General features: G+C 37.9%; 1 protein-coding gene across 10 annotated transcripts in view; it reads right to left on the reverse strand.

Annotated features, from left to right (window-relative positions):
* Positions 1 to 22,281, reverse strand: part of RIC1 (RIC1 homolog, RAB6A GEF complex partner 1) — a 173,814-nt gene that overhangs the window by 59,932 nt on the left and 91,601 nt on the right. For all 10 annotated transcript variants that reach the window (XR_008537235.2, XR_008537237.2, XR_010148981.1 and 7 more), the window contains 3 exons: positions 10,693 to 10,784; positions 4,606 to 4,694; positions 134 to 278 (listed from right to left, as the gene is read on the reverse strand). Coding sequence is in view for 7 of the 10 variants with exons in the window: in XM_063788723.1 (XP_063644793.1) it covers positions 134 to 278; positions 4,606 to 4,694; positions 10,693 to 10,784 (326 nt within the window). In the remaining 3 variants the exon portion in view is untranslated. The remainder of the gene's footprint in view (positions 1 to 133; positions 279 to 4,605; positions 4,695 to 10,692; positions 10,785 to 22,281) is intronic.

Genomic DNA, 22,281 nt, shown 5'->3' on the forward strand with positions numbered 1-22,281 from the left:
ATTATGAACTTTGCAAATTGTTTTAAGGTAAGAGTCAAGGCAAAAAGGGAAGTTCTGACACAAGGTTTTTGTATGCATGCATTGTGAGAAATAATGGAGTTATTTTATCTAAAAATTGTCTTTTTTGACTTACGCAAAATCTCCTCCAAGTGTACAAATCAGCTGTGCTCCAAAAACACTCCATAAAGAAAGGCCTCCGTATTCCCAGGTCACTATTACAACACTATTGTCAGGAGACCATCTCATCAATTTAACAGCTCCTGTTTTATTCCAAATGTCTGTTAGGAAATAGTGAGAAGAGTTAAAAATAAATAGTTGCTTCAGAAATACTTGTTTTTTTTTTTTTTCAAATACAATCTATATTTTCAAATCTAAATGAGTAGAAAGGTATGACTGCTTCCAAAAATAAATCCTGCTCATTTAGGACTAAAGTTAGTAAGGCCATTAGTTTTGTCCTGATCTAAGCAGAACAAACTCAGTGCACAGGTGATTTGTAAGAAGTGAAAGCTGTTTCTAGTCACTGTTAGCTTGATTAACTTATAACTGTGTAATCTTAAAAGTCTTTGGCATTGTATAAATCAGTTTCTGTAAAACAAGGATAAGGTTACAGTAAAAGCTGTCTTTAGAAAAAAACATATGCAGGCCTTAAAAAAAGCTACACAGTAAGAATGATTAAAAAAACGTAAGGAGCAAATTTCTATTTCTGGAAGTATACAGCAAATGACACCCTGAATGACTTCCACACTGAAAAAACTAAGATGTTGAATAGAATACTTAAATCCTCAAAACAATAAAAAATACTGAGACAAAGTGCTTGTTCCCTGAATTTTTCTGCCAAACCCTGGAGACCTTTACTTCTACCTCTGATGACTCACAGCATGTTAGGAACAGGAGATAAAGCTCAGAACTTGCCCAAGACAGGTAATCTAACAAAAGATACCCATGTAAAGCTGGGACTACAATGGACTATATCCATGGTATAAGAGAGAATGAGAAAAAAGCCTCTGCCATGTAGGAAAAGAATTAGCAAGGAACACTTTCATGTTTCATCAGTGGAAGTGAATGGAAAATAACACTCCCTTGATAATCTGAAGCCACAAACCCTCACTCTGATTTGTAATTTGTGCAATTTAATGTGGTTCAAACAGAGAATACAATGCAAAGGGTCACAGACTGATGTAGTGCTCCCAAGTGACCAGCGCAAGCAAAGACATTTAAATCCTCTCTGGAAAAACTCAAATGTTATCCAGTTCTCAAAGTGCTACACACACAAAAAATATGCTTCAAGGAAAACAATCGGCTCTCAGTCAAAAATCCTAAAATACACACACATATGAGCAAGAACACAAAGAATCAAGACATGGCAGAAACAGACTCAGAAAGGCTTCAGATTTTGGGATTGACAGACACAGAATATAAAATAACTGCTTTTTATAGCCAATGAAATAAAGGAGAAGACTCAAACAAGGAGCAGGATGCATACAGATTGGAAAAAGAGCTAAGTAAGCCTTTAAATAATAAAAAATACAATAACTGAAATTAAGAACTTGATGGACAGATCAAACAACATTATTAGGCATAACTGGAGAGGATCAGCAAACCCAGATGGAGAAAAAATTTCTAGAATGCAGTCTAGAGAAACAAAATTTAAAAAAATTTAAAGTTAGGTTAAGAAACATGGAAAAAAGTGTAATGTATATCTGAGTTCCAGAAAATAGATTAGGGGAGAGGAATATTTAGAAATACTGGTTGAGAATTTTCCAGAAATAGTTCAAAGATGTAAATCTTCATCCAGCAAGCCTAAGTCTCAAGCAGGATTTGAAAAACAAACAAAATTCTTCCCTTCCACATCACAGTTGAACTGCAGAAAGCCAAAAACAAAGACAAGATCTGAAAGGTAGCTATAAAGACCAATCTATTGAAAAGAGAAGACAACTTGACAGAGGACCTCTCAATAGCTGCAATGGAAATCCAATGACACTGGAACAAATTCTTCAATGTATAAAAAGAAAATAACTGCCAATCCAAAACAGCATACCAAGTTAAACTATAATTAAATCACAGCAGCAAAATAAGTACATTTCAGACTCTCCCAAAGTAGAGTTTACCTTCAAAAAACTTCATTAAAAGAAATTCCAAGGGATGTATGGGAGGTTTTTCAGGCAGAAAATGGTCTCAAGAAGAAGGTATGAGTTGGTAAAAGATATGGTGGGCAAAAATACTGGTATAAATGTGGGTAACACTAAGTCAACATGAATAGTTAAATATCCTAATTGTGATGGTTAACACTGAGTGTCAACTTGACTGAATTGAAGGATACAAAGTGTTAATCCTGGGTGTGTTTGTGAGGGTGCTGCCAAAGGAGATTAACATTTGAGTCAGTGGGCTGGGAAAGGCAGACCCACCCTTAATCTGGGTGGGCACAATCTAATCAGCTGCCAGTGCGGCTAGAATATAAGCAGGCAGAAAAATGTGAAAATAGAGATGGGCCTAGCTCACCAGCCTACATCTCGTGTGCTGGATGCTTCCTGCCCTCAAACGTCAGACTCCGAGTTCTTCAGTTTTGGAACTCGGACTGGCTCTCCTTCCTCCTCAGCCTGCAGATGGCCTATTGTGGGACCTTATGATCATGTGATCATTTATTAATACTTAATAAACTCCCCTTTATAAATATGTATGTATCTATTCTATTAGTTCTGTCCCCTAGAGAACCTTACTAATACAGATATTGGTACCAGGAGTGATTCTAGAGGAACAGAATATTAAGGATGGAGTTCCTTCATTGGTTTTGGGGTTTCTAGAGTTGGCTGCCTAATATCATTAGACCCCAAAATGCTAAGGACTCTATTTCTAATAGTACGCACTGACAGTCCTTGACGTGAACTGTTTATATAGAGTTATGCAAAATAAATGCATTTGGCACTCCTGATTCATTGCTTGTGAGACGCAAGGAGTTTAGTGACTCTATACATAACACCTTTGACCATATGTGGAGAATCAAGGAACATAATGAAGCTAGTTGGTTGCTCCTAAGTTCAGTGAACAAGGTGATGAAAGAAAATGATGAACTCAGGGATTCCATCTCCCAGAAGCAGATACTGAGCCTCAAATCTGCTAAGATTGCCCTGAGTGAGGGTCTTATCTCCTATAGAGAAAGAGCTAAAATTGTGGAAACACAGAGACAAACTCTTATCATTTGAGTGGCTGATCTGCAACAAAAGGTGCATGCACAGCCTCACCAGGTGTCTACTGTTAAAGTGAAGGCACTGATTGGAAAAAAATGGGACCCTGCAACTTGGAAAGGGGATGTGTGGGAGGACCCTGATGAAGCTAGATTCACTGAGTTTGTAAACTCTGGTGAACCTTTTTTTTTGCCAGAAGAAACAGCTTTCCCCATCCCCAATAGTGGCAACATCCCCTCCTGGACCCATGCTGCCATTAGCCCTTCCACCTTTGTCTGAGGATTATAAACCCTGTGCTGCCTGAGGCAACAGTGATGCCCTCCCCTGAGGCAGTCGCCAGGCAAGATAATGTTGATTCTCCTCAGGACCCACTCCCAACACCTCTGTTTGCTTCTAGACCTATAAATAAAGTCCTGGCAGGCCTCTAGAGGTGAGGTTGAGAGTATGACCCATGAGGAGGTGCACTATGGGAACTGCTTGAGTTTTCTAATTTACATAAATAGAAATCTGGAGAGTAGGCATGGGAATGGATATTAAGGGTGTGGGATAATGATGGAAGGTACACAGAGTTGGATCAGGCTGAATTTATTGATTTGGGCCCACTAAGTAGGGATTCTGCATTTAAAGCTGCAGCTTGGGGAGTTTAAAAGGTTCTAATAGTTTATTTGCGTGGTTAGCTGAAATATGGATTAAAAGATGGCCCACTGTGAGTGAGCTGGAAATGCCTGATCTCCCTTGGTTTAATGTAGAGGAAGGGATCCAAAGGCTTAGGGAGATTCAGAAGGTGGAGTGGATTAGTCACTTTAGACCTACTCATCCCAGCTGGGAGGGTCCAGAAGATATACCCTTGACTGATGCCTTGCAAAACAGATTTACAAGGGCAGCAGCTACATCTTTGAAGAACCCTATAATTGCACTTCTCTGTATGTCAGATCTAACAGTGGGAACCTCAGTCACTCAACTACTAAATTTAAATACAAAACGGGAATAACTGGATCCGGAGGCAGCAGGGGCCAAGTGGCGGCACTCAACTATCAAAGGCAAGGTGGGCGTAGCTACTGTAATGGACAGCAGAAGCAAAGCAGCAATCAGAATAGTCTGACTTGCGTAGAACTTGGGCATTGGCTAATTAATTATGGTGTTCCTGGAAGTGAAATTCATAAGAAGCCTACTGCATTCCCACTTAATTTATACAAGCAGAAAACTTCTAGGTCAAATGGACAAAATACTAATTTGAATTATTAAAACAGAATCACGGCCCCTCAATCAATTTCCAGACTTGAGCCAGTTTACACACCCAGAGCCCCAATATTTGACCTATAGCATGACATGTATTGTTTAACTTAAAATCAGCATCTGCTACACATGGCAATACCAGTACATTAAAAATGTTAAAAAAAAAAAAAAAAAAAAAAAGACTCACCAGGATACTGTTTTGCTGTTAGCTCTAATTTATGAGATAGCAGCATGGCTCCAGTGCTGTTATCTATTGTATAGACCTGCACAGAACCACTGTGAAAACAACAACGAAAAACTTTTAGTGAAAAAAGACAAATACAAATAGAAAAAGCATTATAGAACTCTTATGTTTTGCTGGTGGGAGTGTAAACTAGAACAAAACCACTTTGTCAATAAGTTGCAGTCATCTCATAAATTTGAACAAAGGCATATTCTAATCTAGCAATTTCACTTCCAGATATATCCCAGAAATTATTGTCTAATGTTTACTAGAGATATGTACAATGTCCATTGTACTATTGTGATAATTTTTAAAAAAGGAAATAGCCTATCTAGCAACATGAGGAAAAAAATGAACTTTTATTTGGCTATAGTACATATGGTGTAGCAATATAATACTATACCTTACAGCACTGAAAATGAATGAACTTTAGCCACATGGATAGCGAATACAGTTAACCCTTGAACAACATGGATCTGAACTGCATGGGCCCACTTATACATGTATTTTCTTCTGCCTCTGCCACACCTGACATACCTCCTTTGCCTCTTCCTCAAGCCTACTCAACATGAACACAGTGACAATGAAGACCTTTAAGATGATCCACTTCCACTTAATCAATAGTAAGTACATTATTTCTTCCTTATAATTTTCTTAATAATCTTTTCTCTAGCTTACTTTATTGTAATACAATATATAATATTAATATATATAACATAAAAAGTATGTGTTAATTGACTATATTGTCAGTAAGGTTTCCAGTCAACAGTATGCTATTAGTAGTTAAAAGTCTTGGGTGAGTCAAAAGTTACATGTAAATTTTTCAACTGTGTTGGGGGGTTGGTACCTCTAACCCCTGGGCTGTTCAACGGTCAACAGTATATACGTTTAAGATATAAAATATACACACACGTGTGTGTGTAAAAGCATAGCAAATATAAACATACATATTTGATATATATATAGCAGATATACAGTATTAATAGTAAATATATTTGTGGTAAAAATACAACAAAGAGTTAATGTATACAAATTTCAGATTAGTGATACTCTGGTGGAGAAGGGAGTATCAAAGAAGAGGGGTAAACAGGAGGCTTCATCAGCACTGGAGATGTATTATTTCTTATGTTGGATGGTAATTTATAAACATTTTATTTTAAAAATCTATATGCTTTTTTGTGTATATGGTATATATAATTACTTAATTTAAAACATCTTTACAAGGGTCAAATTTATGAAGGGCCTGAAGCCAAAAGTGAAATCTCTATAATACGTCTAAGCCACATTTCAAAATTGAACTACAATGATAACAGAAAAGTCTCATTTCTGCTCATGGTATATTCTCAGTTCAAAAATTTAATGCACATTCAGCATTTGAAAATGAGGCTCCTGTTTTACATTACTTATGCAATATTTATAGTGAGAAAGAGAAACAAATGTTCCTAAAGACACTTTTTAATCTAAGAATGCTTTTGCACATAATAGGATGACACTGGTTTATGACTACCAGATTCTTTTTTTTTTTGGTGGTAGGAGAAATCAGATGGTTTCTTCACAGCAGCTTTGATCCATTCCCATCCAGGTCCTACCTCTTCTCAAGGATTAGAACTGGGACTAACTAAAAGACCTGCAATAGTAGCCTCCTTAAAGTTGTCCCACAGCTTACTGATACTCTGTTTTTGTTTTCTTTTTTTTCTGTGTTCCATTTTGGATAATTTCTGTTTTTCAAGTTCATTAATCTTCTCTTCTGCAATGTCTAATCTGTTGTTAGTTCCATACAGTATGTTTTTCATCTCAGACATCATAGTTTTCACCTTTAGAAGTTTAATTTCAGTCTTTTTCTAACATCTTCCATGTCTCAGTTTAATATTCAAGAGAGACCCTCTACAGCTCTCTGAAGTTCTCTCTTTGTGCCACCTCTTTGGTGTCTATATTATGAACTCTAGCTGCCTTAGTTTTCCCAGATTCTCTGATTTCCATGTGCTTATCTCAGCTCAGGATGTATCTCCCCAATCCTGTGCTGCAGCCTACAAACACTCAAAATAATAAAAACTAAGGGCAGTTACAGAGAGATAATTTTGTTTCTCATCTTTCAGAAATCACTGTCCCTTGTTACCTTATGTTTGTGTTCTGAATTCAAAACAGCTCTTTCATATTTTTGTCCGTTTTCTTGGCTGTATCAGGTGGGAGGGAAAATGTCATCTGTCATTCAATCATACCCAGAAGCCAAATATCTGAAAAAGATTTCTTTCCAGACTACCTGCCCAAATAGATCATCTCTTGCTGAGAGACAGCACTAAGTGGGTAGCAGGTGTTTGTTTTTGCTTTGCATCTGACAACTGTCAACTGCTAACCCTGGGTTGCTGAGCTCTAAAATGTTAGTGAGGAGTCCATGTTTTAAATATAAGAAGTAGGTGCTAAGTTACTACTTATAAAAGTCTGACAATCTTTTAGGTATTCTATAGTGCTTGTATTCTTTAAACTACTTTTCCTTCCATTTCTCACCAGCCCAATGTAACAGAAAAATATATTTTCATTAAAAAGACAGGACTTACTAACTCCAAAGCAAATCTCTATAAGAGAGAGATGGCTATTGTCACCATAAGTGATCAAATTTAGTGTCATTAATACCGAAACAACTTGACATTATTACTAAATGATACCATAGGAAGTATATATCATCACCCATGACAAAATGTGTAACCAGAATCTAGTAATACCTTTAAATATTTAGGTTAACAGGAAGGTTGTTAAAATACTGATCTGCTGCAAAGTGGCATCCTAAAAGGAAGCTGGCTTCTTACACAACTCTAAGGACACCAGCTATCACCTAGTGTTCAAGGTAATTAGTCCTGATAAGTGTTGGCAGATCTGGACTAGCAGACACTGGTTTGTTATGTCAACAGCTAGAATCACAAAACTTTAACCCTAACCCATGGGCATGCTAGAAGAGAACTTGTAGTCTCGTAGCTGATGAAAACTGAGGTGACTGAAAAGCTATAGGCCAAGAGTCTACCTACATTATCCTGGGAAGGGCTAGTACTTCCCAATCATGTAGCTCATAAGCCCATAGCCTAGGGAGGAGTACTTCTTCTGGATTCTAACACCCACCCTTGTGCTAGCCCCAAATGAAGTAAATGGAACTGCACACTTGCCACTGCTTCTGTCTCTGTGTATTTTCTCTAAATACTTTTCCATGCCTGATGTGTGGGCTTTCTAGTCACTTGACTGTATTGCTCAACAAGAACTAGCTTCCAGGTTAGTCATGACAGGTGTCAGATAAACAAGGTAAATGCCATCATGAGGAAACAATAAGGCAAATCTAGGATGCAGGATATTCTATAAAGAATCGACTCAGACTCAAAAAAAGTCAATGTCATGAAAATAAGTGGTATAAGGATTATTGTAGTTAAAAGGTAACTAAAGAGAAATAATAACCAAATATTATTAATGAATCTTGATCGATTCTGTTTGGAACAAAGGAGGTATAGAAGAAATTTAGCTGGTGGCAACTGGGTTAATTTGCATATAAATTGGGTATTAGATCCTATTAGGGATTTATCATTAATTATCTCATGTGATAAAGATATTCCAATTATACAAGAGAATGTCTCCTTTTTTAGAAACCAAGAAATAAGGCAAAAGTATGTCAACAGCAAAGTGGATAAATTATGCTATATTCAGACAATGGAACGTTATTTATAAACCAATTTAAAAAATGATTACAACTACTGGTAAATGACATGGATGAATCTCACAATGTTGACCAGTTACTGAGCGAGTCAAGGAGGGAATAAGAGTTGTGACTAGGAAGTAGCAGAGGCAGTTTGTGACTGGAGACCAGTAATGTTCTATTTACTGATCCAGTTGTGAAGAGATGGGTGTTTCTACTACAACGTTAAACTATGAGTATCTGGATTATGTACTACTTTGTATGCATATTTTTGTTTCACAATGTGAAATAAAAAGGGTATTATAAACTTTATGCCAGTAAGTTTGAAGGTGTATAAGAAAGAAACCAATTCCTGGAAAAAATGCAACTTGGCAAAATGACATAGGAAGAGATACAAAATCTGAATCTTCTTAAATCTATTTTTAAAACTGGGCCGGGCCCAGTGGCTCACACCTGTGATCACAGCACTTTGGGAGGCCGAGGTGGATGGATCACGAGGTCAGGAGTTTGAGACCAGACTGACCAACACAGTGAAACTCCATTCTACTAAAAACACAAAAATTAGCCGGGCATGGTGGTGCATGCCTGCAATCCGAGCTACTCAGGATGCTAAGACAGGAGAATCACTTGAACCCAGGAGGCAGAGGTTGCGGTGAGCCAAGATCACGCTCTTGCACTCTAGCCAGGGCGACAGAGCGAGACTGTCTCAAAAAATAAAATAAAATAAATATATATATATTTAAAATATATATAATATATAAAAATATATATAATATATATTATATATATTTATAATATTTAAATATATATCTAAAATATATACATTATATATATATATTTTTTAAAAACTGAATTGAATCAGTAGTCCAAAAAAATCCACAATAAGAAAATTCTAGGTCTAGATGGCTTCTCATTGGCAAATTCTACCAAACATTCAAAGATGAATAGAGAAGACAAAGAAGGGAGGGATTCTCATAACTTGCTTTATGAGACAGCCATAACCTTACTCAGAAGAGTAAGGAGGAAAATTATAGGTGAAATGTATTCATGAACATATATTTTAAAATTCTAAACAAAATATGACTGAATCCAATCCACAAACATTAAAAAAAAGCTTTTCCTTCTCTCTTGTACTAAGTTAAACTTACTCGTATTTCTACATTTAACTGCTCAATGAGGATCAATGTATTGAGAAAAAGTTGAGGATGAGGATTCCCTACTTTACAAAGACTTTATTAAGAGTGTAATGCAAGTGATTTATAATATGTGAATTATTTATACTAATAAAAAAATCTGGCCGGGCACGGTGGCTCACGCCTGTAATCCAGCACTGTGGGAGGCCAAGGCGGATCACAAGGTCAGGAGATCAAGACCATCCTAGCCAAACACAGTGAAATGCCTGCTCTACTAAAAAAATACAAAAAAAATTAGCTGGGCATGGTGGTGGGCGCCTGCAGTCCCAGCTACTCGGGAGGCTGAGGCAGGAGAATGGCGTGAACCCAGGAGACGGAGCTTGCAGTGAGCTGAGATCGCGCCACTGCACTCCAGCCTGGGCGACAGAGCGAGACGCCATCTCAAAAAAAAAAAAAAAAAATCTTTGATACTTAAATTGGGTGGTGATGATATGGCTGGAGACTATACTAGATATATGTTCTATAGAACAACCAAGTCTCATTTTGAGGGCAACATAGGATTTTTTATTTAAGAAAGAGTTTAGAAAACTAAAAAGCACTATATACATTGCAAGGCATTATAACAACTAATATAATCATTTTATTTTAGCTAAAATTTATGAGCTAAAATTTAAGCTCAACCAAGTTCAGTATCTTTGTTTTCTAATGTATCAAGTGCTTAGAACTATGGCTGGTATGTGATAGGCATACAGATACTTGTTGAATAAATAATTTTATTCCATTTTTTTCTAAAATCTCTATTTAATAAACTAAGGCAAGAAACTGGTTTTATATGTGCACTTTAAATTTGCTTGTTAACTAAAGCACACTCACTAATTTGAAGGCATCATGAATGCTGATGTCTTAAAAATTAAGATTTAAAAAAATCTTCCAAATCCTCTTTTAAACAATAAAGAACCTAAACTTTAACTGATTTATTCTGTTTAACTTGTAACTCAATTTTCCACCACTGAAGAAAAAGCTAACTTTTACAAATTAACATGCTCAACCTCCAAAATCTGCCCTTTACTTTTGTTTGTTTCAATCTAATAAAATACTTTTACGTTTCATATTAAGGTTGACTGATAAATTATGATAGCATGATGCAGTTTATAAGTATGTTAGGAACATCTTATGTTTACAAAAAAAAAAACCAGTATTTTTTGCAACAACTCTTAAAAATGCAAAAGCCTACATCAATTATACCTCACACAGCCAAATGCCATTAGTCGATACTTGTTATTTACTGCTACACACGTTCCGTCAACAACATCTTGTGGCCAAACTCCATGAAGCTGCTATAATAAAGAAAAATAGTTAAGGCTTAAAAAGTGTTTCTCCAAATTTACTGTAGTCAATATAATTCTCCTTCAATAAACATACAGTTTCATAATGCTTTATTTGGTTTCATCTGCAGAGGAAAATATCCCACCAGGACTACCACAATAGTCTCCCTTAAAATACTACCAAATAGTCTCCCTTAAAACCTCAAACTTCTCATGAATTGGTCTGATAAATACTCAGCTCAGTCCAGTGCTAGTTAATTTATTTAAAAAACACTAAAATATGGAAATTCATCTCCAAATTCAAATAAAGATGACTTTCTTGTTAGAATGTAAACATTTTGACAGCAGAAACAGCATCTAACTTGCTCACTGTAATTATTCTCATCACCTAGCACATAGTATTTAACTTCTCAGTCAGTGAAAAGTAGTACATTCTGTTTGGTTTATTCTTTAGAAGCAAAATTGCTTACTATTCTCTACAATTCCCTTCTTTATAGTGTAATGGTTAACAGCATGGTATCTGGAAGCCTGACAGCTCAGGACTGCTTTCACTCCTTAAAATAATTATTTGATCTTTTTTAAGCTTCAGTTTTCTTATCGTATTTACCTCTCAGGGTGTTTCAAAGATTAAATGAAGATACACATGTAAACTATTTAGGACAATGCCTACCATTCAACAAGCATTCAATAAATAAATGACATTATTAGTAAGCGTATATGCTATTTCCATATGCTATCTCCATATATAGAGAATAGATTCAGCTCAGTTGTTTGCTCCTATCTGTCAAATCACAGACATTTTAGATGATAAATTCCAAGGCAAAGGTCATAATCATTAGTTCAGTTAGCACAAAAAGTGGCACACTATAATACAGCACTTTATTTTTGGATGATCCTAATAGTAAACATTAAAGATACAATATAATCACAACTATATGAACTAGAATCCTACAGATTTCATTTAATTCCACAATCAGCTATATAATCTACTATCTAAACACGGAATCTTTGCTTTAGGAGGAATTTTATCTTTTAATTTTAATAATAAAACTGGACATTTTATGTCACAAATGGTAAAGACAGCAGTGAGCATTATTTCTCTGAACTGCTGCTTAGACTGAAATTCAGTCCTACAATAAGTATTTTCTAGGTGGTTACCATTCACCAGGCACTGCTCTAGGTGCTGAGGCTATACTAGCACACCAAAATCTCTACTTGTATCCTTGCTTTACAGTTGAGTCAAGAGACAGACAAGTTAAAAAAGTATATTGAATACTGGAGGTTAAAAAATACTATACAAAAAAAATTAAGCAATGCTGGTGAAGAGGGAGTACAGGGGAAGGATGTAATATTAAACAGGTTTCCCTATAAAGATGCCTTTTGAGGAAAGTCCTCAAAGAAATAAAACAAGTGTAAAAGCCCTAATGTAGCAGCATTTCTGGCATGCGCAAAGACCAGCAAAGAAGCCTGTGTGGATAGAGTGAAGTGGATGGGTTGTGAAAGGAAAGTAGTATATGTGGTAAGAGATGTAACAGGAGGTCAGATAATTAGGGCTTTGAAGGCCACCATAAGAATTTTGGCTTTTTCTTCAAGTTATATAGAAGAAGAATATTCAAATTTTTTAACCTTTTCTGTCATGAATTATAATAAAGAATACATGAAAATGAAATGTACATCTCAATATCACAAAGCAAACACTTGTTGAATTGCTACTCAGGCCAAGAATCATGAGTACCCAAAAGTCTCCCAATAGTGCCCTTCCCAATCACTGTATCCTCACACCCCTACAACAAAAAATATCCAGATTTACATGGTAATCACCTCCTTCTTTTAAATCATTACCACTTAAACATGCACCCATAGATACTCTAATTTAGAAACGCCTACATTATTTGCCCTTTAATTTTTACCTAAAATGGAATCATAGCATGTATTCCTTTGTGTCTAGCTGTTTTTTGCTTACCATGTCTGTAAGATCTATCTGTGTTGTTGCATATAGCCTAATTTGTTCATGTTCATTGTAGGCTTAAATATTGGGCTTAGCTCACTGGATTGCTGGCCTCCCTTAGTCTGGCAACTCTTTACTGTCTTGTTTGCTCTCTAAGGCCTTCAAGCATATTAAAAAATATATTTTTTCTCCAGCTCTTTTAGTCCTCAGGAGGTTCTGTCCTAATAATCTAGTCCTACTGAATGAGTCTCCACAGAGGACTGACATAATCACATTTTAATACATCTGTTAAATGTCATTTAGTTCTTTCCCTATTACCATTAATACATAGGTACTGTTTTCTTGTAATTTGTATTTTCTATCTATACCTTATTTAGTAATGCCCATCTGCTTTTCATTAGTTTTTAAATCCTTAACTTATTAGAAAAAATTATTTAATTACATACTAATAAACACTGAGAATATATTTTGTACTAACTCTAAAGTACTTGGAAAAGAGTCAATCACTTCTTCAGCTCTAATATTTTTATTTCCAGTCTAAACATTTAAGTCCCAAAAATAATTACAAATATATATGCACCTTATAGGACAAAAAAGAGTTTTTTCTAATTCATCAAAAGCTTATTTTTATTCTTATTTATGTTCTGACACAGGTGATCACAAATATATTATTTAGTGCCTTACTATCTGAATAAAGTTGATAATGGAAGATAGTAGATAGGAATATTAAAGATGATACCAAACAGAATGACAACAATTAAAAAAGGCCATTAAAAACTTAAATTCCTTTCCAGTTAAAGAGAGATGACTGAATATAAATATTTAGCTTCTTGGACTCCTAAAACTGTAACTTCTACAAGAGAAAAGAGTTTTTGTTTAAAAAAACATAAAGCAGCAAAGACAAAAATAATAGGAGGCGGCATTAGAAAATTTTAGAAGCTGGAAAGCATATCAATGAGTAGAATCCTTAACTGACAGGGAAGAATGCTGAGAAACATCTAAATTTAAGTTGTAGGGTACACGAAAGGCTTGGGAATTCAGGTGTCTTTGAAAGGCTAAATTAAATGTTGTAGAAGTGGTTCAAAACCTACTTAAAGAAGCAACTGGGTCCTCCCAGAGCACTTCCCCAAAGCTGAGCAGCCAATAAATACCCTACCTCCACTCCTACGGAAAACTGGATATTTTTCTTTGGAGAAAAACAAAACAAAACACCCCCACCCCTACCACCTCCACCAGAGGCCTATGGACCACACTGAAAACAGGGATAGAAAATAAAGGTTCACATCTTGAATTTGGACCCGCTAGCTTAACTCTTCTGTAACTCAAATCCCAGAATACTGGGGTAGCCAAGTATATATCCTCTAGAAAGGATTGCAGGACTCTTTTCCAAGGAACACTGGAGACAGAGAGGGGAGAGGGGAGCAGAAGGGAGGGACAGAGGGAAGGGTATGACTCTAAAGGTAGCAGGACCCCCAAGGAAATAACTCAGTCAGCTCATCCTATGGTAAAGGACATAGTAAACCAAACCAACTAAAATTCACAGTTTTCAATAAATTATTTTAATTTTAGGTCTCTGTCACAGCAGCCAAATCCATATATTAATTAGCTATTAGCTATTAAAAGATCCGACACAAATAAGAGTAAAGGGAATCTCAGGATAATTATGACAGAAGGCCAAAAAACAGCTGTGTTAAAGATTATAGTAAGCAAGCAGTCTAATTTGGAGCAGGCCAGAAGGCTCCCAGAGAAATTTCTTTAAGAAGATGAAATGGGAGGTTCCAAGATGGCCAAATAGGAACAGCTCCAGTGTACAGCTCCCAGCGTGAGTCATGCAGAGGATGGGTGATTTCTGCATTTCCAACTGAAGTACCAGGTTCATCTCACTAGGGCTTGTCAGACAGTGGGTGCAGCCCATGGAGTGTGAGCCCAAGGAGGACGGGGCATCACCTCACCCGGGAAGTGCAAGGGGTCGGGGAATTCCTTTTCATTGCCAAAGGAAGCCATGACAGATGGTACATGGAAAATCGGGACACTCCCACCCTAATACTGCGCTTTTCCAACGGTCTTACCAAACGGCACACCAGGAGATTATATCCTGCGCTGGCTTGGAGGGTCCCATGCCCACGGAGCCTTGCTCACTGCTAGCACAGCATCTCAGATCGAACTGCAAGATGGCAGCGAAGCTGGGGGAGGGGCGTCCACCATTGCTAAGGCTTGAATAGGTAAACAAAGAGGCAGGGAAGCTCCAAGTGGGTGGAGCCCACCGCAGCTCAAGGAGGCCTGCCTGCCTCTGTAGACTCCACCTCTGGGGGCAGGGTATAGCTGAACAAAAGGCAGCAGACAGTTCTGCAGACGTAAATGTCCCTGTCTAACAGCTTTGAAGAGAGTAGTGGTTTGCCCAGCACAGAGTCTGAGGTCTGAGAACAGACAGACTGCCTCCTCAAGTGGGTCCCTGACCCATAAGTAGCCTAACTGGGAGACACCTCCCATTAGGGGCCAACTGACACCTCAATCCAGCCGGGTGCCCCTCTAAGATGAACCTTCCAGAAGAAGGATCAGGCAGCAACATTTGCCGTTCTGCAATATTTGCTGTTCTGCAGCCTCCGCTGGTGATACCCAGGCAAACAGTGTCTGGAGTGGACCTCCAGCAAACTCCAACAGACCTGCAGCTGAGGGTCCTGACTGTTAGAAGGAAAACTAACAAACAGAAAGGACATCCACACCAAAACCCCATATGTATGTCACCATCATCAAAGACCAAAGGCAGATAAAACCACAAAGATGGGGAGAAACCAGAGCAGAAAAGCTAAAATTCTAAAAATCAGAGCACCTCTTCTCCTCCAAAGGAATGCAGCTCCTTGCCAGCAATGGAACAAAGCTCGATGGAGAATGACTTTGATGAGTTGAGAGAAGAAGGCTTCAGACGATCAGTAATAACAAACTTCTCCAAGCTAAAGAAGGATGTTCGAACCCATTGCAAAGAAGCAAAAAATCTTGAAAAAAGATTAGACAAATGGCTAACTAGAATAAACAGCATAGCAAGGACTTGAAATGACGTGATGGAGCTGAAAACCATGGCACGAGAACTATGTGATGCCTGCACAAGCTTCAGCAGCCGATTTGATCGAATGATTGAAGATCAAATGAATGAAATGAAGTGAGAAGAGAAGTTTAGAGAAAAAAAGAGTAAAAAGAAATGAACAAAGCCTCCCAGAAAAATGGGACTGTGTGAAAAGATAAAATCTACGTCTGACTGCTGTACCTGAAAGTGACGGGGAGAATGGAACCAAGTTGGAAAACACTCTGCAGGATATTATCCAGGAGAACTTCCCCAACCTAGCAAGGCAGACCAACATTCAAATTCAGGAAATACAGGGAACGCCACAAAGATACTCCTCGAGAAGAGCAACTCCAAGACACATAATTGTCAGATTCACCAAAGGTGAAATGAAGGAAAAAATGTTAAGGGCAGCCAGAGAGAAAGGTCGGGTTACCCACAAAGGGAAGCCTATCAGACTAACGGCAGATCTCTCGGCAGAAACTCTACAAGCCAGAAGAGAGTGGGGGCCAATATTCAACATTCTTATAGAGAAGAATTTTCAACCCAGAATTTCATATCCAGCCAAACTAAGCTTCGTAAGTGAAGGAGAAATAAAATCCTTTACAGACAAGCAAATGCTGAGAGATTTTGTCACCACCAAGCCTGCCTTACAAGAGCTCCTGAAGGAAGCACTAAATATGGAAAGGAACAACTGGTACCAGCCACTGCAAAAACATGCCAAACTGTAAAGACCATCGATGCCAGGAAGAAACTGCATCAACTAATGTGCAAAATAACCAGCTAACATCATAATGACAGGATCAAATTCACGCATAACAATAGTAACCTTAAATGTAAATGGACTAAATGCTCCGATTAAAAGACACAGACTGGCAAATTGGATAAAGTGTCAAGACCCATCATTGTGCTGTATTCTGGAGACCTATCTTACGTGCAGAGACACACATAGGCTCAAAATAAAGGGATGGAGGAAGATCAACCAAGCAAATGGAAAACAAAAAAAAGCAGGGGTTGCAATCCTAGTATCTGATAAAACAGACTTTAAACCAACAAAGATCAATGGAGACAAAGAAGGCCATTACATAATGCTAAAGGGATCAATTCAACAAGAAGAGCTAACTATCCTAAATATATAAGCACCCAATACAGGAGCACCCAGATTCATAAAGCAAGTCCTTAGAAACCTACAAAGAGACTTAGACTCCCACACAATAATAATGGGAGACTTTAACACCCCACTGTCAACATTAGACAGATCAACGAGACAGAAAGTTAACAAGGGTATCCAGGAATTGAACTCAGCTCTGCACCAAGTGGTCCTAATAGACATCTACAGAACTCTCCACCCCATATCAACAGAATATACATTCTTCTCAGCACCACATCACACTTATTCCAAAATTGACCACATAGTTGGAAGTACCCTTCAGCAAATGTAAAAAACCAGAAATTATAACAAACTGTCTCTCAGACCACAGTGCAATCAAACTAGAACTCAGGATTAAGAAACTCACTCAAAACCACTCAACTACATGAAACTGAACAACCTGCTCCTGAATGACTACTGGGTACATAACGAAATGAAGGCAGAAATAAAGACGTTCTTTGAAACCAACGAGAACAAAGACACAACATACCAGAATCTCTGGGACATATTTAAAGCAGTGTGTAGAGGGAAATTTATAGGATTAAATGCCCACAACAGAAAGCAGAAAAGATCTAAAACTGACACCCTAACATCACAATTAAAAGAACTAGAGAAGCAGGAGCAGACACATTCAAAAGCTAGCAGAAGGCAAGAAATAACTAAGATCAGAGCAGAACTGAAGGAGATAGAGACATAAAAAAACCATCAAAAAAATCAATGAATGCAGGAGCTGGTTTTTTGAAAAGATTGACGAAATTGATAAACCACTAGGCAAGACTAATGAAGAAGTAAAGAGAGAAGAATCAAATAGACGCAATAAAAAATGATAAAGGGGATATCACCACCGATCCCACAGAAATGCAAACTACCATCAGAGAATACTACAAACACCTCTACGCAAATAAACTAGAAAATCTAGAAGAAATGGATAAATTCCTGGACACATACACCCTCCCAAGACTAAACCAGGAAGAAGCTGAATCCCTGAATAGACCAATAACAGGCTCTGAAATTGAGGCAATAATTAATAGCCTACTAACCAAAAACAGTCCAGGACGAGACAGATTCACAGCCAAATTCTATCAGAGGTACAAAGAGGAACTGGTACCATTCCTTCTGAAACTATTCCAATCAATAGAAAAAGAGGGAACCCTCCCTAACTCATTTTATGAGGCCTGCATCATCCTGATACCAAAGCCTGGCAGAGACACAACAAAAAAAGAGAATATTAGACCAATATCCCTTATGAACAATGATGCAAAAATCCTCAATAAAATACTGGCAAACCAAATCCAGCAGCACATCAAAAAGCTTATCCACCACTATCAAGCTGGCTTCATCCCTGGGATGCAAGGCTGGTTCAAAATACGAAAATCAATAAATGTAATCCAGCATATAAACAGAACCAAAGACAAAAACCACATGATTATCTCAATAGATGCAGAAAAGGCCTTTGACAAAATTCAACAGCCCTTCATGCTAAAAAGTCTCAATAAACTAGGTACTGATGGGACGTATCTCAAAATAATAAGAGCTACTTATGACAAACCCACAAATATCATACTGAATGGGCAAAAACTGGAAGCATTCCCTTTGAAAACTGGCACAAGACAGGGATGTCCTCTCTCACCACTCCTATTCAACATAGTGTTGGAAGTTCTGGCCAGAGCAATCAGGCAGGAGAAAGAAATAAAGGGTATTCAATTAGGAAAAGAGGAAGTCAAATTGTCCCTGTTTGCAGATGACATGATTGTATATCTAGAAAACTCCAGAGTCTCAGCGCAAAATCTCCTTAAGCTGATAGGCAACTTCAGCAAAGTCTCAGGATACAAAATGAATGTGCAAAAATCACAAGCATTCCTATACACCAATAACAGACAAACACAGAACCAAATCATGAGAGAACTCCCATTCACAATTGCTTCAAAGAGAATAAAATACCTAGGAATCCAACTTACAAGGGATGTGAAGGACCTCTTCAAGGAGAACTACAAACCACTGCTCAACGAAATAAAAGAGGACACAAACAAATGAAAGAACTTTCCATGCTCATGGATAGGAAGAATCAATATTATGAAAATGGCCATACTGCCCGAGGTAATTTATAGATTCAATGCCATCCCCATCAAGTTACCAATGACTTTCTTCACAGAATTGGAAAAAACTACTTTAAAGTTCATATGGAACCAAAAAAGAGCCTGCATTGCCAAGACAATCCTAAGCCAAAAGAACAAAGCTGGAGGCATCACGCTACCTGACTTCAAACTATACTACAAGGCTACAGTAACCAAAACAGCACGGTACTGGTACCAAAACAGAGATATAGACCAATGGAACAGAACAGAGCCCTCAGAAATAATACCACACATCTACAACCATCTGATCTTTGACAAACCTGACAAAAACAAGAAACGGGGAAAGGATTCTCTATTTAATAAATGGTGCTGGTAAAACGGGCTAGCCATATGTAGAAAGCTGAAACTGGATCCCTTCCTTACACCTTATACAAAAATTAATTCAAGAAGGATTAAAGACTTAAATGTTGGACCTAAAACCATAAAAACCCTAGAAGAAAACCTAGACAATACCATTCAGGCCATAGGCATGGGCAAGGACTTCATGACTAAAACACCAAAAGCAATGGCAACAAAAGCCAAAATTGACAAATGGGATCTAATTAAACTAAAGAGCTTCTGCACTGCAAAAGAAACTACCATCAGAGTGAACAGGCAACCTACAGAATGGGAAAAAATTTTTACCATCTACCCATCTGACAAAGGGCTAATATCCAGAAACTACAAAGAACTTAAAACAAATTTACAAGAAAAAAATCAAACCACCCCATCAAAAAGTGAGCGAAGGCTATGAACAGACACTTCTCAAAAGAAGACATTTATGCAGCCAACAGACACAGGAAAAAATGCTCATTATCACTGGCCATCAAAGAAATGCAAATCAAAACCACAATGAGATACTATCTCACACCAGTTAAAATGGTGATCATTAAAAAGTTAGGAAACAACAGGTCCTGGAGAGGATGTGAAGAAATAGGAACACTTTTACACTGTTGGTGGGACTGTAAACTAGTTCAACCATTGTGGAAGACAGTGTGGCGATTCTTCAAGGATCTAAAACTAGAAATATCATTTGATCCAGCCATCCCATTACTGGGTATATACCCAAAGGATTATAAATCATGCTGCTATAAAGACACACGCACACGTATGTTTATTGTGGCACTATTCAAATAGCAAAGACTTGGTACCAAGCCCAATGTCCATCAATGACAGACTGGATAAAGAAAATGTGGCACATATACACCATGGAATACTATGCAGCCATAGAAAAGGATGAGTTCATGTCCTTTGTAGGCACATGGGTGAAGCTGGAAACCATCATTCTGAGCAAACTATTGCAAGGACAGAAAACCAAACACCGTATGTTCTGATTCACAGGTGGGAATTGAACAATGAGAACACTTGGACACAAGGTGGGGAACATCACACACCAGGGCCTGTCGTGGGGTGGGGCGAGGGGGGAGGGATAGCATTAGGAGATATACCTAATGTAAATGACGAGTTAATGGGTGCAGAACACCAACATGGCACATGTGTACATATGTAACAAACCAGCATGCTGTGCACATGTACCCTAGAACTTAAAAAAGTAAATAAAAAGATAGATTTAGAAAGGGATCTCTGATATCACAGTGGGCTTTGGAAAACCAGTGTAAGTTCTTTCTAGTATTAAAGTCAGAAAAGTTTATATGAAGAAATGTTTACATGTGCATGGAGGCTATGAACATGCATGTGGACATGTGATACATACCTATAGACCCACACATACACTGCATAGGTACACACACACACACACACACACACACACACACACACACTCTTATGTTTTTTGCAAGCTCATTCCTTCTGTAAGCCATCCTTAAGTGATATAGTTCCTTGGGGTTAAAAAAAAAAAATCTCTTCCTCCATTAAATTGTTTTGTGGTACTGTGGGAAAAAAAAAAAAAAAAGAAGAAGAAGATGAAATGGGCTGGGCACCATGGCTGACGCCTGTAATCCCAGCACATTGGGAGGCTGAGGTGGGTGGATCACCTGAGGTTGGTAGGTCAAGACCAGCCTGACCAACAGGGAGAAACCCCGGCTCTACTAAAAACACAAAATTAGGCGGGCGTGGTGGTGCATGCCTGTAATCCCAGCAACTCGGGAGGCTGAAGCAGGAGAATCGCTTGAACCCGAGAGGCGGAGGTTGTGGTGAGCCGAGATCGTGCCACTGCACTCCAGTCTGGACAACAAGAGCAAAATTGCATCTCAAAAAAAAAAAAAAGAAAACAAAAAAGATGAAATGAACAGAACAGCTAATATGTTTGAAAAAGCTGGGAGGATATTTAAACAACTGACAGTTTGGGTTGAGTAAGAGATAAGTACACAAAAATTAAGCAAATGTAAAGAACAAGGCAATCATTAATTCCTAGCAGGAGGAAAAATCTGCAGTAAAGGAAAAATAATTATACTGACAGAGACAGGAGTTGGCCAAGGGTCCCCAGTGAAAACCCACTTTCAAGCCCAAAAAGAGCGTGAAGGCTGAAAGATGGGACTCCTTGTCCCAGATGAAACTGGTGATCCAGAGGGATAAATAACTGCCAGTTTGCCCTTTCCTGAGTGATTCTTTCTGAATAATGCCCACAAGCGCACTAGGAGAATGGGGTTAAGTTCACACCTTGTTCAGCGGGTAGGACCCTGGGGCTCTTCAGCGTGTGTGTGTGTGTGTGTGCGCACACGCGTGTGTGCTGGGGTTTGGTAATCAATCTGCGAAGTGGGAGCCTGTTAGCAGGACATCATCTTTATTTGCTGAGAGCTTGCTTTTAATAAATTCTGCTCTCCTCACCTTTCAGTATGTCTGCATGCCTAATCTTTCCTGGCTGTGTGACAAGAACCTGCTTTTGGCTAAACTAAGGAGCAAAAACTTCTGCGTCAGTACCACATGGTTTAGGTACTAATGGGGCTTACATATTGATAAAAATATAAACAATTAATAGTAACCTAATCAAAATCACAATAACTATAATGGGAACATGAGAAGAATATAAGTATGGCGGAAGCAGGGAAGAGGGAAGTAAATGGTCACTTTCAACAGTAAGAAGTCAATAAACACAGCCTAAGAACTAAAAATTAAAGGAAATATTCAGAGTAGTGGAAATTAAAAATCAAAATAACCAGTAAAGGAATAAAAAGTAGTTGCCTCCAAAAGTGGAAAATTAGGCATGAGGAGAGCAGGGAGGAGAACAGGAATCATTATTTTTCTTTAACATGTCCAAGAGAATTTTGTCTACTTATACT

This window comes from Pan troglodytes, chromosome 11, assembly GCF_028858775.2.
Source record: "Pan troglodytes isolate AG18354 chromosome 11, NHGRI_mPanTro3-v2.0_pri, whole genome shotgun sequence".
Lineage (NCBI taxonomy): Eukaryota > Metazoa > Chordata > Mammalia > Primates > Hominidae > Pan > Pan troglodytes.